At 54.6% G+C, this 15,604-nt stretch overlaps 1 protein-coding gene across 7 annotated transcripts in view; it reads left to right on the top strand.

Annotated features, from left to right (window-relative positions):
- The window catches only part of EXOC2 (exocyst complex component 2), a 147,955-nt gene that overhangs the window by 128,733 nt on the left and 3,618 nt on the right, over positions 1-15,604 (top strand). For 6 of the 7 annotated variants that reach the window (XR_007136923.1, XM_047795183.1, XM_047795178.1 and 3 more), the window contains 3 exons: positions 7,902-7,957; positions 10,153-10,275; positions 14,478-14,539. Coding sequence is in view for 6 of the 7 variants with exons in the window: in XM_047795183.1 (XP_047651139.1) it covers positions 7,902-7,957; positions 10,153-10,275; positions 14,478-14,539 (241 nt within the window). In the remaining variant the exon portion in view is untranslated. Of the gene's footprint in view, positions 1-3,564; positions 4,013-7,901; positions 7,958-10,152; positions 10,276-14,477; positions 14,540-15,604 lie in introns of those variants that run through there. The other variant, XM_047795181.1, reaches the window with a different exon arrangement.

The raw sequence follows: 15,604 nt of genomic DNA, 5'->3' as shown, positions 1-15,604 counted from the left end.
TTGCACTGAAAGGCCCTCTTCTCCTTCCTCGGTCTGAAACACGTCTTCCCTCCTGCGACCGCCCGCACTGGGGTGTCGAGCAGGGCTGGTGGCAGGGCAGCGTGTGCCCATCTCGTCTCTCCCTGGGCCAGCCGCGGCTGATGCGGGGTCATTGCACAGCGCGGCCAAGGTGTGAGGTTTACTGCCACGCGTGACCAAGACACCAGCAAGGGTGAAGGGCTGCATTCATTTTGGGATAAAGAACCTGGAGTTCCTGCTGTGGCATGTTGGGTTAAGACTCCGACTGCAGTGGCTCAGCTTGCTGCGGAGGCCTGGGTTTAATCCTTGGCCTGACACAGTGGTTTAAAGCTGCGGCGAAGGTTGAAGCTGCAGCTCGCACTCAGTCCCTGGCCCGGGAACTTCCGTGTACCGCAGGTGCGGCCATTTGAAAAAAAGTCTGCACCAAACTGTTATCAGACCCTAAGCAACAAACTCAGTAAAGTGATAAAAGCAGCGTTGTTGTTGGAGGCAGAATAGCTCAGCTGAGCGACTGTCAGTACAGGTCTCAAGAGAAAAGACTTAGAGTTCAGATACTGGAGTGACGGTTTTGCTTCAAAGAGTCAGAGAAACAAAATCCTGTCACTGAAAGGAGCCTCTGTCCCTGCAGGCTGGGGTCTCTGCCCCTTCCACCTGCTGCCACCAGGCTGCATCCCCACTGCCCGGCAGGTGCCAGCCTACCCTGTGGCTCCCTGGTCACAGCCAATTAAAAAGATTCCTTTACATAAATGAGACTCAACTCCAGGTGAACTCTCGGCTCTCGCATAACTGCACGGTTTTTGATTCCAAGGTCTGTCTTCGGTTTGACAGCAGAAATGCATGGTATTGGATCGCATGTCTTACCCTGTGGGTGGACCCTCGTCCTGAGAGTGGGACGTCCTGCTGCGGCCGTGGGGATGCAGGGATGCTCTGGGCCAGGGCCTGATCCCGCTCCCCCTGCCGCGGGCCGTGCATGTCCGTCCTTCAGCCAAGGGCCTCGGGCTGGGTCGTGGGGCCGCAGACCTTGTCCAGGCGGCCGGGCTCCAGAGCCACGGTGTTTGCTCCTAAGTGATTATTAGTTTGATTTCATTGCAGCCACTCCTGTTGGGGGGATAAAAAGCCTCCTAGAAAGTAGAAGCTGCTGCCGAGCTTTGCGAAGTGCTCTGCTCAGGTGTCGTCGCCGGCGGGCGAGCGGCACATTTGCATACACAGGGAGGTCTAGCTTCTCGTCACTTTCACTTTTCTAATTGCCGTTGCCTTCTAATGAGAACAGTTCTTTTCCTGCCAAAAGACAAAATTGAAACAAATGAATTTGAGTTCTGTTAATTTAATCAATTAAATGTATACCTTTGGGTCTGAAATTCAGCGTGTCACTTTGGGATGTTGACCCGGCAGTCCCACGTCGGGTTGTAGCATAGTGAACAGACTGTTTATTGTGTCCAACTTTGAAACAGGAGAGGCTGTGAATCTCTTGCCCAAATTGAAATCTTCAAAGCCATTTGTAAAGTTTACGAAAGCCAAACTCTTATGAATATAAATGTTTTCTTACAAATGGAAAAAATAAGCCATGAAATAACTTTGCTGTTATGTTCACTGCTGGTGATATTTTATTTTCTATTTTCATAGGAAGAGATTTCCTATTCGTATTTAAAATGTAGAAGATGTTTCAGTTAAACACAAAAAGGATCCTGGAAAAAAATAGAAAACCTGTAGAGGCAAGTTATTCCTGTACCACATAGGAAAATATCCTTTCCACCCAGGGCTTCATTTAAAAGTCCCCTGCGTGTCAAAAGACATTTATCACTTTAGGAAAAGTCCTTGATTGAAGAAAGAGTGAATGAAAACACGACGACCTGGGCCCAGAGCCCTATCTCTGTTCCAGCACAAGCTGCTCTTGTTGCAGAACGTTCAGGTCTTTTACTCTTCTGCAGCGTTGGTACAGCTTCTGGTTGCCTTTTTTTTTTTTTTTAATAGGCTGTAGTTTTGATAATGTGCCTTCGCACTGTTTGAATATATAATTTACTTGAAAAAAAAAATACCCCAAAGTTCTTTCATGTAGTGTTTCAGTTTGACCAGAAAAAAGTACATTGTGGGATATTTATAGTATTTTTCGATCTATTTTTATCTGTAGACTAGGACTGGTAACTGATTTAGGGCATAGGGTTAAAAACAGGAAGTGTGGTTTCTAAAGTAGGTAGTATCTCCTGAGTTTCCAAGCTAGGTCTCTTATAGTACTGACTGGGTGTCATGCTTTAGAACAGCATGCGGAGGGCGCCTTGAGATGCGCCTGCGTTTGGAAGGTGCGGCAGGAGGTGCTCGGAGGAAGCTGGAGTCCCTGGTGCAGGTCTGGGTGGGCTGAAGGGCTGACCTGTATGCCCTGCGTTCTCTCTGCAGGGAATTAGAGTGGAGTTAGAGTGGACTTCCGTGGACCTTGGCATTGTGCTTAAACTTCTCCTCTAGTGCTCTAGTGGAGAATGTTGTCGTCGTCGTTAGAGTTGACGAGCTGACACTGTGGATTAGAGAATCCACGTTAGTGTACAAAGGCATGAAGAAGCAGGGTTTAATTTTGAATGGCGTTTTCAGTGATAGGTTGGCAGAATCGATCAAAACCCTCACCCTTTGACTCAGCACTTCCACTTCTAGAAGATACCTTGAGTGAGTTACTCCGTGAACATAGAAGTGCGCATTGAGGCAGCATGTACTGAAAGGCAGCATAGCTGTCGAGCAGCAGGAGAATAAGTTCCAAATAAATAGAAGGAAATGAATAATAAAATGAGTAAATTAGAATAAGTAGGAGGACCGGTTATGATACATCCATTCCAGAATACTAGGCAGCCATTGCAAATTCTAAGTGCTTCTAGATCAGCATCGCAAGTGTTGGGGATGCACTCTGGAGGGGAGCAGACAGGTTTCAAGAAAAGAATGTGTGGTGTCATCACAGTTTTTAGGAGCATATTTCTATTCATAGGAAAAGATCTGGAAGAAAACACACCAGACTAGGGAGGAGGATAAAGGGGAAGCTTACTGGATTTTCTTTTGTTATTAGGAAAACTTAGGCTTCTGTTGTAATTCTCTTCAGTGAGCATTTAATTCTTTTCTAAGTTGGGAGTTCCCGTCGTGGCGCGGTGGTTAGCGAATCCGACTAGGAACCATGAGGTTGCGGGTTCGGTCCCTGCCCTTGCTCAGTGGGTTAATGATCCAGCGTTGCCGTGAGCTATGGTGTAGGTTGCAGACGCGGCTCGGATCCTGCGTTGCTGTGGCTCTGGCGTAGGCTGGTGGCCACAGCTCTGATTAGACCCCTAGCCTGGGAACTTCCATATGCCGCAGGAGTGGCCCAAGAAATAGCAAAAAAGACAAAAAAAAAATTCTTTTCTAAGTAAATTAAGAATAAAGCCTCGACCAATTCAAAGTGTTCTCTGTTCTCTTCTTTAATGTGGACATTCTCTAGAGGGGCTGCCTAGCCACTTGTCCAAAGTCTTAATTACAGGAAGACTCAGGTCTGCCTGTGTAATACTTCTCAGTTGAATAGGCCTTTCCCCTTACTTCCAGGAAAGCCTGACGGGTCGGTGAACAGTGGATTTCCAGCTGGGATTCACGTCCAGGCCCTCGCTGACTTGGGGGCTGTGGCAGGTGATGGGCGCCCCCCCCCCCCAGCCCCCCGTGCCAGCTGCCCGTGTTTTCCTCACCCCGGGTGTGTCTGCACCGGTGTGGAAGCTCTGGGAGGGGGCTGGTTCTCACGGCCACTGCCTGCCCCCGGCACATGGTGTGGCGTCTGGGCGCAGGAGCAGCAGGCACTCGGCAAAGACCTTCAGTTGTTCCCTGCCTGATCAAATCAGGAAACCGCCGACAAACGCGGCAAGAAAAGAGGCTTCTTTTCCACGTTGATGTCTGAAAAACGAGGCCTTGGTTGTTGGCGAAGCTGTTCGTCGGGGCCCCTTACGAGAAGCCCACCCTGCGAGGGCCCCGGGCTCCTGCCCAGAAGAGCCGGGCTCGCCGCCCTCTCGGTGGGGAATTTCCCCCGAGGCCACTGGGCCAACTGCTCAGTGACAGTCGGGGCTGACGCTGTGTGGGTGGGGACACTTTTTTGGTCAAATTTCATGACACATTCTTTTTTTTTGGTCTTTTTTTTTTTTGCCATTTCTTGGGCCGCTCCCGCGGCATATGGAGGTTCCCAGGCTAGGGGTCTAATTGGAGCTGTAGCCACCAGCCTATGCCAGAGCCACAGCAACGCAGGGTCCGAGCCGCTTCTACGACCTGCACCACAGCTCACGGCAACGCCGGATCATTAACCCACTGAGCAAGGGCAGGGACCGAACCCGCAACCTCATGGTTCCTAGTGGGATTCGTTAACCACTGCGCCACGACGGGAATTCCTCATGACACATTCTGATTTCATATTCGGAGTCGAGGGGACGATATTGTTGTAAGGGCCTGAGAGCTGCTCCCGTTCCTGTGGGGACACCGTGGAAAGTCGTGGGGGCTCAGCCGAGCAGCCTCTGTGAACAGCACTCGCTTCTGCGTCACCGTGAAGTGGCCTCTGTCCCCTTGCCTTCCTCCGCTGTGCAGGTGCTTCCACGGCCGGCCCCTCCCCCGGTCCCAGAAAGTCGTCTGGCCGCCGTCGGAGCCGGAGCCGAAAGCAGGGCCGGCCCGCGTACGGCCCACACATTCCTAACGAGCGAGCGGCCGCCCCGCGGCCGGCGTGGTGAGCCTTCCAGTTTCGTGATCGGTTACTCAGAGCCAGCCCTTCGCTTAAGGGTGAGCTGGAAAAAATCGTATTTGGACGAGGGTCTGTTTCACCTCGGCGGGGTTCTGTTCTGCCATATACTTTCTTTATTCCAGTTGTAGTTTTCAAGCGAATCCTGAAAAAAGGACCGTCTTGGTTTTCTTACGTCCTGTGCGAAGCGAGCAGCGCTTTGGCGGAGTGTCTGCAGGCTCTGGAGCGGATCCTGTGGAACCTGCGCATGCGCAGCTTCTCACGTGGCCGCGTCACGCAGGCCTTCCCTTTTCAGTCTGTCTAAGAGGGCTCAGTCCTAGGGGCTTAGAATTGAGCGCAACTTACATGGCCTCTGCCTTCCTACTTCTTATTCATACGTATTCTGAGTATCTGCTCCAGTCCAGCCGTGTGGCGGGTCCGAGGCTGCAGAGAGGAGGTACCTGGGGCTGAGCCCTGTGCTTGTGGAGCTGACAGCCTGGCAGGGAGGTGGGGCTCCGGCCACCAGGACGGGAGGGGGCCTGAGTGCAGCCCCTGGACACACAGGGAGAGGCCCCACTCACTGGCCACCTGCTGTCCTCCCGGGGGTGCTGGTTTAATGAGCACTGTCTCTGGTTCATAGGCTGGCAGGCTGCAGTCAGGGCCGCACGGGAGCTCACTTAGGAAGACTGGATACCAGTAGCTGAGGATCTGCAGTGTGCCTCTGCTTCTGCCTGTGGCTCTTGCCTGCCCCGCTCGTTCACTTAGGCTGTGGTGTAGATGTGACCTGGGCACCGGGGCGTCCTGCCATCACAGCCTGTGACATCCACCATTCTTCCCCAAACCAGTGCCAGGTGTGACCAGAGAGTCCCACTGGACTTCCGCTCCCTTCCGGCTCCCAGAGCCCTCGCCTGTGGGCGGTCCCTGCACCTGGCCTCACATGCATACTGGCCTTTCGCAGGTCACTGGGACTGCTCGGGAGAGCACACCTGCAGGGGTAGCGGGGTGGCAGGTGCAATTAGATGTGTGGCCCGGACTTCTGCACTGTGTGTTTCAGGAGAAGTTGGTGTCTTTCTTTCAAGTCGCCATGGCTTTGACCTTTTTATTTATGTCTTTACTTAAGAAATGGCCCCTGAAATACGTGGACCGGAATCCTGACCCCAAGGGGCTCCTTTAGGGCAGGACCCCCTTTTGTCAGCACCCCCAGCAGCGCCCAGCACCGAGAGGCACCTGCGGGTGTGAGGAGAGGAAGGGGGTAGACACACAGCGTTCCTGTGAAAAGCTTGGCCGACAGAGCAGGGGTTGTCGTCCTGACACTGTGCGCAGTAGGTGGGGTCTAACAGGTGGACTGATTTGTCTTCTGGCTGCCCCTCTTGTGTGTCCATGAGCCAGAACTTAGATCCCGGGTCCTCTGACCTCACATCGAGTGTCCTTTCTGTCACCTCCATGAACTTGAAAGTCGTCCTCGGTGTTGGTCCTGGTGGAGAGAGAACATGTCACTGAGATTAACTGAGAGTGGTCCCTTTGTCACAGTCACGGAGCCTTTGCAAATAGTCACCGAAACCAAGTTCTGCGCCCGTCCCGGACACTTGACTGCAGTGGCATCCTTGGCTGCCTCCTGCCTGCCCCCCGAGGCCTCGACCTGATGACAGGACGTGCCAGCAGCTCATCCCAGGCCTTCCCGGGGCCGTGTGTCCTGGCGTTCCTGCCGCCAGCTCATTCGCCATCCGTGCCGCGAGGAGAAGCTCCGCTGTGGCAGGCTTCTCGGGCTGCGGGTCTGAAGGAGCCTCCGTCCTGCCACAGATTAGGGGCGACGTGTTAAAGCCAAAAACGAGGAAAACCCGCATCAGGTGTCAGACACCCGGAAGTGCGGGTGTGGCCCCATGAGGCTCAGGCCAGTGACACCGGCCTGGCTCTCCTTGGAGGGAGGCAGCGAGGCCACAGGGATGGATCTTGGGTGCTGCGTGTCCGCGAGCTGTCCAGCCTCAGGCCTCGGCCCGGCGCCCTGACCTTCACCACCCTCCCCCGGCGTCACTCTGCACAGTCCCCTTGAGGGACTTGAGTTCACAGCTGGCCTCCCAGGTCCAGCCATGTTGCTGGACCCAGCTTCCTGGCGCTGCTCCCTGAGTTCCATGGAGACAGAGGCCGTCGGAGCCCCTCTGCTGGGTCCTTAGAGCCTCGTGCGCCCAGCACGGGCCTCTTTCCAGCAGCTGCATGTGTCCTGTGCGCCCGAGAACAGCAGCCGTCCGCACGGGTGCCGTTTAAAAAGGAGAGCTGAGTGCAGAGGCCATGCCCCCCAGCCACCCCCAGGCCCTGGGGAGCAGCCTTCCTGGCTGTCAGCACAGGTCGCGAACTTCACCTTCGCTGAGAATGACTCTCCCCTTCCTCCCAGATGAGACTCTGGCCTTGTAGCCATCGGTTTTCTCATTTACTCCCTCAGCAAAATAGAATTAACAGCACCTGAGCCTTTGTATCCCAAAGAAATATTTGTAAGCTGGGCTCCTTGGAAGAAAGACAGTGCACGTCCCTACCCAGTGCGGCGGCCGGCCTGCGGATGACACGCTGGGAGAAGCCCCGGCGGAATTTTCCCTTCTTACAGCTCTGGGGGCCCCGTGGCAGGACAGCCTCGCTGCAATTGCCAGGAGGTGCCCTCCACACCCCTTGAAGTGGAGGGAGCCAAAGTCACGGCTCCCAGGGATGTGCCGGGCTCGGGGCCCACGCCACCGGCCCTCAGGCCGGCGCCCTGCCGTTGTGTGTGTCCACCCCGGGGGGCGCCTTGGGACCTGCCCTCCTGAAGTCATGGGCTTGTCATCTCTAACTTGCTTGGCAGAAGCAGGTGGTTTTTTTCAGAAGTTTGCGCTATAATTTGACTTTTCCCTTTGGAAGTAAGACGCTATAGTAGACGTTTTGTAAGCTTTGGTCAGTACCCTCCCCGGACCTCTGGTTTGTGTGTGTGCCTGTGTGTGTGAAGAAACGGAGGGCAGTTTTAAATTGTGCTTTGAGCAGACTGATCAGCCGTGGCAGGAGTGGAAAACAGGGAAAGAAAACTCCTAATTTAACCGTTTTCTACCTGCGCCAACACGGCCTTTGGGTTGGTTCTTGGAAGGAACGCCCGCGTCTCTCCTGGAAGCTCTCAGGCGAAGGCAGCAGCAGAGGGTCCCCACTAAATGCCTTTCTCGCCCCCGTCCGCTTGCAGGTGTCAGAAACTACCTAAAAGAAGCGCTGGTGAGCATCATTGCCGTGCACGCGGAGGTAAGCCGTCGTCGCCCGCTGCTCCCGAGAGGTGGGTGACTGGAGAACAGAAGGCGAGGCGGGGTTGTCGGGTGTTTGGTGGCCCTTTGCCCGTCAGAATGTACCCGGGTGTGTAAATGAGACGGGACTCTGCTCTCTGTGCACGCTCGTGTGCATTTGAACCATGAGTCTCTGTCTCAAGTCGGGTATGCTTTTCCTCGTAATTAAAACTAAACATATTAACATTTGAAAGGTAAAGAGAAGGGAGATTGGAAGGACGCTTTTCTCTGACTGCGAAAGTCCGTCGCCCACTTTTGAAGCAGCACTAAGCACCGAGTCATGCTCACGCGGCCGCACGGCGTGTTAGACGGGCAGGGGGCGGCAGGTGTGAGGAAGCAGTGCTGGCACCCTTTCGTTCGGTGCCCGTGGACGTCGGCACTGCCTGCCGGTCACACCCCGCCTGCCCTCTCGTGCAGCACGGTCATCCAGCTTTGCGTTAGCGTCCCTGGTGGCCCCTGTGACTGCCTTGGCAGTTCCACAGTCGTGGGCCTCTGGGTCGGCTCCACCCGTGGGCTGCTGTGCACCAGATGACCTGGGCCCTGCAAAGAAGTTGTTGGTGGAAGATTCTGTTCCAGTGGCCACTGCCCGAGAGCCTTCCGAGGGTCCACAGTGGGGCGGGTGCATCAGGACTATTGGTTTCTGCCAGCCTCCCATCCCCACGGCTGGTTCCCAGGGTGAGCTGGAAAGACACGGCAAGGAAGCCAAGACAGAGCACAGAGGAGGAGGGGGAGAGCTCCCGCTTCCTGGTCTGGCTCTGAAGCAGCTGGAGCAGGAGGAGGAGGGTGTATGCTCTTCATTCTTCGGGAGGCGCAGCACGTGCATTTCTCCAGAAAATAAAGTTTCCAGATGATTTAATTCAAGCAGGACTGTCTCACATACACTTTTATGATGTGACGTATTTTCAACTGCGATTTTATCAAAGACACAGAAGGGTGATTTTTGTGAGGCTGGCTTCCACTAAAGTTAGAGCGTGACGTTAAATCATCCATCAGTAAAGACATCTCTGCAGGAGACGGGCAGGCGCTGTCAGAGGAGCTGCAGCATGTGGCCTGGGAGGGAGACGATGGTTCCGACAGACGCAGCTCTGCTGAAGGGCCGTCGCCGATAACCATGGCGCTGTTTAAGTATGAGGCTTTGCAGCCCCCCCCCTTTTTTTTGGTCTTTTTTTGCCATTTCTTAGGCCGCTCCTGCGGCATATGGAGGTTCCCAGGCTGGAGGTCTAATCGGAGCTGTAGCTGCCAGCCTACGCCAGAGCCACAGCAACGCGGGATCCGAGCCGCGTCTACGACCTACACCACAGCTCACGGCAACACCGGGTCCTCCACCCACTGAGCAAGGCCAGGGATTGAACCCGCAACCTCATGGTTCCTAGTCGGATTCGTTAACCACTGAGCCATGACGGGAACTCCTGCAAGTCCCTTTTTAATATGTCCCAGTGACTGAAAGTAGAGGTTACTCTTTGCTGTTCCTGCATGGTCCCCAAATTTTCTTGAACACTCAGGTTGTGTTTGGGGTGACCCAGAGGTTTGATCCTGGCGACTCAGCCTGAAAAATAGAAAAGCTAAAAAGAAAGTATGATTTAGTTTAACTTACAAATCAATATAGTAATATGTTTCCCTAAATGTCTAAATATAGTAACTCTTAGTTTGAAAATACCACAATTCAAAGCTTAAAAATAATGTTTATATGTTAAATGAAAGGAAACATATTTAATTCAACAGTTAGTGAAGCTGGGAACTTTGTTGTCCCATGCGGAAGAGTGTCCCCAGGCTGAAGTAGCATTTGCTTTGATCGAAGGAGAGTGTGACCCAGTATATTTTTATTTCTATGTTGTCCTCTTTAGAAATCGTATTTCTTCCTGTGAAAAGGGAAAGAGGAAAAAAGAAGTCTCTGAAACTCTTTCAGTGTGTCCCCACCAATGACGCCTCTCAAAGTCACACTTGCCAGTGTGTCTAAGAGGGTTGTTTCTGTCTGGAATCAGTTAATGCCGCTTGGGTGTAAGCCCCTATCTTCCTTTCGTTCCTATTTCTGACCCTGTAGCGACACGGCCGAGCAGACCTGTGAGTGGCTTTGTTTGCAGCATCGCTTTGTGCTAACGCAGTCAAGTCCAGGAACGCCCCGTGACGCCTCCCTCCTTGTGCCGACCCTTCCCGCAGGTGTTCGCTGTCTGCAAAGGCCTGGTGCCTCGCGTGCTGTCCAGGGTGGTGGAGGCGGTTTCTGAGGAGCTGAGTCGGCTGATGCAGTGCGTCTCGTCCTTCAGCAGAAACGGAGCGCTGCAGGTACCCGGCCCTCCGCTCTGTGCTGATGACCCCGTTGCCGAAAGCCCGGGGCTGTGTTCCGGTCGTCAGTCTTGGAAGGCACAGCCAGGGTTTGTGCCTGTTGGTGGGTCTTCTGGCCGGAGACCCACATCGTCTCTCGGGTGGGCCATACCCACCGTGGTGACAGTCCCACAGTTCTTGTCCACCTTAGTGACTCTTGTGAAATCGAATGCAGATTCCTCCTGAAGTTCTGAGATTTTCTTTTACAGTTGTCTTCACTGCATTGGGACTTCTGAAGCATCGGTGCATAGAAATGACAAATAACTATCTCTTTCTACTGATACGCTATTTATTTATGTTGTATTGATTTAACTTACATAATTACAATGCAAACATAACTCTGTCAGTCAGATTTAGTCTCTTTTTTTTTTTTTTTTTTGCTGCAATATGCAGCAGCTTGATGTGGGATCTTGGTTCCCAGACCAGGGTTTGAACCTGGGCTGCAGCCGGGAACGTGCCACGTCCTCAGCACTAGGCCACCAGGGAGCTCCCAAGCCAGATGGTTCATGGTCTGTGCATAAGCACTTGGGGGGAGCCAAGGCGTGCAGGCGAGTGGGAGAGGGACCTCCCACCTGTGGGCTCCCGTGACCTAGGGCGCTGGGAGAGGGCTTTTTTTAAAAGCACCAGAAGTTGTGCTCCTGGTTAAGAGCGGAGGACCTACTATCAGGCCAGCCTCTGCAGATGACAACTCTCATCCTGAATAATAATAAAAAAGAAAGTGTAAGAACAAAACCCTGAAGACTCTGGAGAGTGGACGTTCGCGGGTGTCTCTGGAAGAGATGGCGCTTGGATGACTTCCTCGCGTTCTGCGGCTGTCATAGCCCGAATGCAGGCCCAGGTGCGCCCCTCCCTCCCGCCACCCCGGGCCTGCTGTCTCTCAGCTTAGAAGGATAGGCTCAGGGCAGCCACAGCTACAGGAAGGCAAGGGAGCAGAGAGAACGCTGGTCACAGATTCTGTGTCTCCCCAGAATGTCCACTTGGTCGGAACTGAGATGCTGCCCAAGTGCCAGGGGTTTTCAGCTTGAGTCCAGATGAGTTCATTGCTTGCTAAGTGAAGCAGTCAGCACTCTTCAGAGGCACATGACGGCATCCAGAGCCTTCTCAACACAACATTCAGCATGTCCAGGGTGCAGTCCACAAGCAAAACAAAGCCGGAAAACATGGCCCATTCCCGATAGAAAAGACAGTCCACTGAGCCCAGCCTCGAGATGACCCAGCTGGTAGCCTCCAGACAAGGCCTGGGAAGCAGCCGCGTCCAGCTGTGTCAAGGGGGCTGTGCTCCTGATGCGTGGACAGCGGGGAAGCTCAGCAGAACAGCAGGAACCCGCAGAGGACCTGACAGAAGTTCTGGAGTGGAGCGGGGAGGCACATCCGTGTCTTAAATCTGCCCGACGGAGCGACAGCAGAAGAGAGAGGACGGAAGGTGAAGTCAGGGAGCGTGTAGGCCCCGGCAGTGACTCCAGCGCCAAGAACAGCAAGAGCGACTGGGAAAAACCAACAGGCTCCTAGGGGCCTCGGGACACGGGCGGAAGCCCAGCATCCATGCGGTTCGGTTCCCGTGAGCCTGGGAAGGAAGGTCCACGTCACCGGAGCCGCGAGACATGAAGACCACACGGAGGCAACGCCCCTCACGGGCGGCGGGACGGGAAAGCTGAGACTGCAAACCCAAGCGCTGCCGCCAGGCCCCCCCGAGTCCTGCGTGTGAAGCTTCTGCCGAAACGCCGCGGGTGGGAGGGAGCAGGCGCAGGCGTGCACCCGGAGAGCTGGTGAGGGGTCCCCAACCGGAACTTCCTGCTGGTCCCCGTGGTGCTGCCGCAGGAGATCAGAACCGGGAGTCGCGAGGGGGCCGAGTAACTGAGAGGCGGTCAGAGCAGCTCCGCCGGCCTGGGCGGCCTTGGACTCGCAGCAGAGGCTGCTCCCGCTCAGCCGCAGGAAGAGGGCCCGGGATCAGCTGCAGGCTCGGCCCCGGTGCCTGCTGCCGCCGGGAGACAGGCTGGCAGTTCGTTCTGAAAGAGTTCTCCGCCATCGCTAGGGACGCCTGTGTGCCACTCCCTCCTAAGCAGGTGACTCTGAGTGGACTGGCACGAGGGCCCCACGCCGGCTTCAGGCCCTGGCCGGAAGGGGCACAGACTCGAGTGTCGCAGCTTTTGTAATTGGCACCATTCAAGGTCAATTGAAGCACCATCACTTTGAATAACGTTTCTGGTAAAGATTCGTTTTCCAGTGATTTAACCCTGAAATACTCCACTGGAAGTTCTACCTTACGTCTTCTCTTTGGCCTTTTCCCTGTGGGTCTGTATTTATTTATCTATGCTCGAATATAAGCAGTAGGGATGCATTGTCCTGGGTGTATGCTTTCTAGTTACAGACTATTTTTCAGGCTTCCACCGTGCTGAAAAATGAAACCAAACAATTGCTTTCCAAACTGAAAGTTTGTCTCAGAGATAAGTCACCTTTTATCTCAACTGGTTAATTGGACAACTGGCCATGTCTTTCATGGTTGTTTGTGTTTTGTGCCCTCGTGGAGGTGAGGGCCGTTCCTTCCCAGGCCCAGGAGTGCGCTGTGTTCCGGGCGGGGTGGGGGTGGGGGGTCCCCATCAGAGGCCCCTGGTGCTCAAAGGATCCCGAGCTGTGTGCAGGTCACCTCTCAGCCTTGCCAGGAAGTGTAAGCTTAGGTTAGCTTGCTTTTTCTTAAGTTTCATACAGATAAAATTCATATGCCATGAACCATATACCGTGCAGTGTGTCTACAAGGCAAAAAAGTTCACAATTCAGTGGTTTTTTTTTTTCCTTCCCTGCTCTGTTCACAGAGTTGTGCAGTCAGCCCATCACCACATTGGTTCTAGAAAGCCTGTGGTCACTGTCCACTCCCTCCCAGCCCCCACCCCAGCCCCTGGCAAGCACCTGCCTGTCTGCTCTGTCTCTGTGCTTTGCCTAATCTGAAAATTTCATGTAAGTGGAATCATAGAAAATGGCTTTTTATGACCGGCTTCTTCCCCACGCATAACGTTTGCAAGGTTTGTGTGTGTCGTCATCTGTGTCATGCCTTTTTCTGGCTGAGTGACAGTCCGTTGTGTGGATAGGCCACATTTCATTTGTCATTTCATCGTTTGGTGGACACTTGCGTTGACGCTTTCGGGCTGAGGTGAGGGACGGGGCTGTGAACCCTGGTGCCCAGGCTTCCTGTGGCCAGACGTCTCCCTTCTCCGGGGTCCGTACCTGGACCCGTGCTCGCTCCCCGTGTCTCCTCTCCAGCTGTTGTCGGGGCAGCTGTAACCCTAAGAGCCCACTTTCTCCACATCCCCGCAAGCTTTGCGACTGTGTCTGGGTGGCCGTCCCCACGTGTGTGATGTGATGTGATGTCTCGTTCTGCGGGGTCGTCTCACTTTTGCGACGTTGATGTTCCGATTCTGTTGGCCTGTCTTCCCTTTTGTCGCCCGCTCTGCCTGGTCGTCTCTAGGAAGGCAGGCCCAGCCCAACCCTGCAGGAGTCACTCCTGTTTGCTGCTAAGTGTTTTATAGCTTTGTCACTTCCATCCAGGCCGGGACCTGTTGGGAGTTGGTTCTGGTCTGAGAAGGAGACCTGGCCTCAGCTCCCTGAGTGTGTTCACGAGGCTGGAAGTCAGCTAGTCAGACGTGCGGGGTTTATTTCAGGCCCTCAGGCCTGGTCCGCATCCATCTGTGAGCCAGTGCCCTGCTCTTTTGGTTATTATAGCTTCGTAGTAAGTTTGGAAACCAGGAGGTCTGCGTGCTTTAACCATGCTGTTCCTTTTCCATGTTATTTGTCTATTTGGGATCAACTTGTCCAGTTTTGTTTTTAAAAGGAAGAGGGCGAACCAAAGGCGAGGCGCCAGCTATGACTGCAGTAGGCACCGCGTGGCCCCTGCAGAGCTCAGCCCCAAGGCCACCGTCGTGCCTGGAACGGCCCGGGCGGAAGGTCCGCCCGAGGCAGCCGGAGGGAAGGTGCTGCTTAGGGCAGAGGCGGAGGGTGGCTGCACAGCCCTGCACAGTCTGGACCTTTCGGGGCAGGGCCGCCGGCCCCTCCTCCGCCGTCGGTCTTGGCTGGGAGACAGTCTTCAGGGAAACAAGGCGGCCCTCGCCCGCCTTCCTGTTCGATCATCCACGCGGGTTCCCTGGGCTCACGCGACCCTTTCTCACCCCCAGGCCAGGCTTGAAATCTGCGCCCTGAGGGACATCCTGGCTGCTCACCTGACTCCCGAAAGCAGGTAAGGTGCTGCCTGCCCTCTCGCTCCGAGAGCCCTTTCCGTGAACCTGTCGTGTAGCCTGGCCAGTCCTGGCAGAGCTCACAGTCGACACCAGGCTTGACTTAATGATGTGATGGTTTATATTTGATCCATTTGTTGATAAAAAGCATTAACCTGCCAGAAGCCAAGGACTCCTAGGACAGCTTCTTTGTCGCATAGCATGAAGGAACAAAGGTTTCATATAATTTCATGTTGCTCATTCACGGAGATAAATCTTCGTCTCATAAAGGGTGGAACAGGGCTCCAAGTACTTATTTTCTAAAGGGGAAAATCAGACTCGAGCCAGTCTGTTCACAGCAGCCTCAGGAGGACGGTTCAGGCATTGTAAATACCGGCAGAAGAGGAAGCCTTGTGGTTTCTCTGCAGAATTTTGTAGTGGAAATTCGATGATCATTTTTAGCTGTTTTGAATGAAAGTCAGGATTTCCTATCATTGAGACATCATTTGGTGACTGAGACAGCGCTAACTTGCAGAAAATTGTTTACTCTTTGGGCAGCAGGGCCGGGGAAGTGTGGCTTGTGTTGTTCAGCCGCCGAGGAGCAAACAGGGAAGTGTTTACAATCACCCGGGCCGCGCCTCCCCCTCGTCTCCAGCTTTGGGGGACTTGCCGCCACCGTCGGGTTACTGTCATCAGGCCAGCCCGAGACGCCGCCGTCTCCCCTCACAGACCAGGCTGGCCTCTTGCCCGTCTTCCCACCTGCTGACCGGGAGGCATCGGCCTGGTTCCTCGCTGGCCTTTGACCTTGTCCTGGCTGCCCTGCCCTGCCCTGCCCCGCGCCGGCGCTGCGCCCTTCCAGCCCGGCCGCCGGGTCTGTGGCAGGGAGACGACGCTTTCCAGGCCAGGATTGGGGCAGCGAATTGAGCTGGTGCCAGGGCACCTTCTCACCTGTCGGGGGTGTCTGCGTCCGCGTCGTGCCGGTCGCCACATGAAAAGGGAGGAGCGGCCGCCCGCTTCTCTTCACTGAGTGATGAGGGTTGCAGCGCACAGGCTCCCGGGGACGGGCCGGCCCCGGGAAGGGCTCGGGG

The sequence above is a fragment of the Phacochoerus africanus genome, chromosome 9 (genome assembly GCF_016906955.1).
Source record: "Phacochoerus africanus isolate WHEZ1 chromosome 9, ROS_Pafr_v1, whole genome shotgun sequence".
Taxonomy (NCBI): domain Eukaryota; kingdom Metazoa; phylum Chordata; class Mammalia; order Artiodactyla; family Suidae; genus Phacochoerus; species Phacochoerus africanus.
The sequence above is the reverse complement of the archived record's forward strand: the minus strand, read 5'-3'. Positions and strand labels throughout refer to the sequence as shown.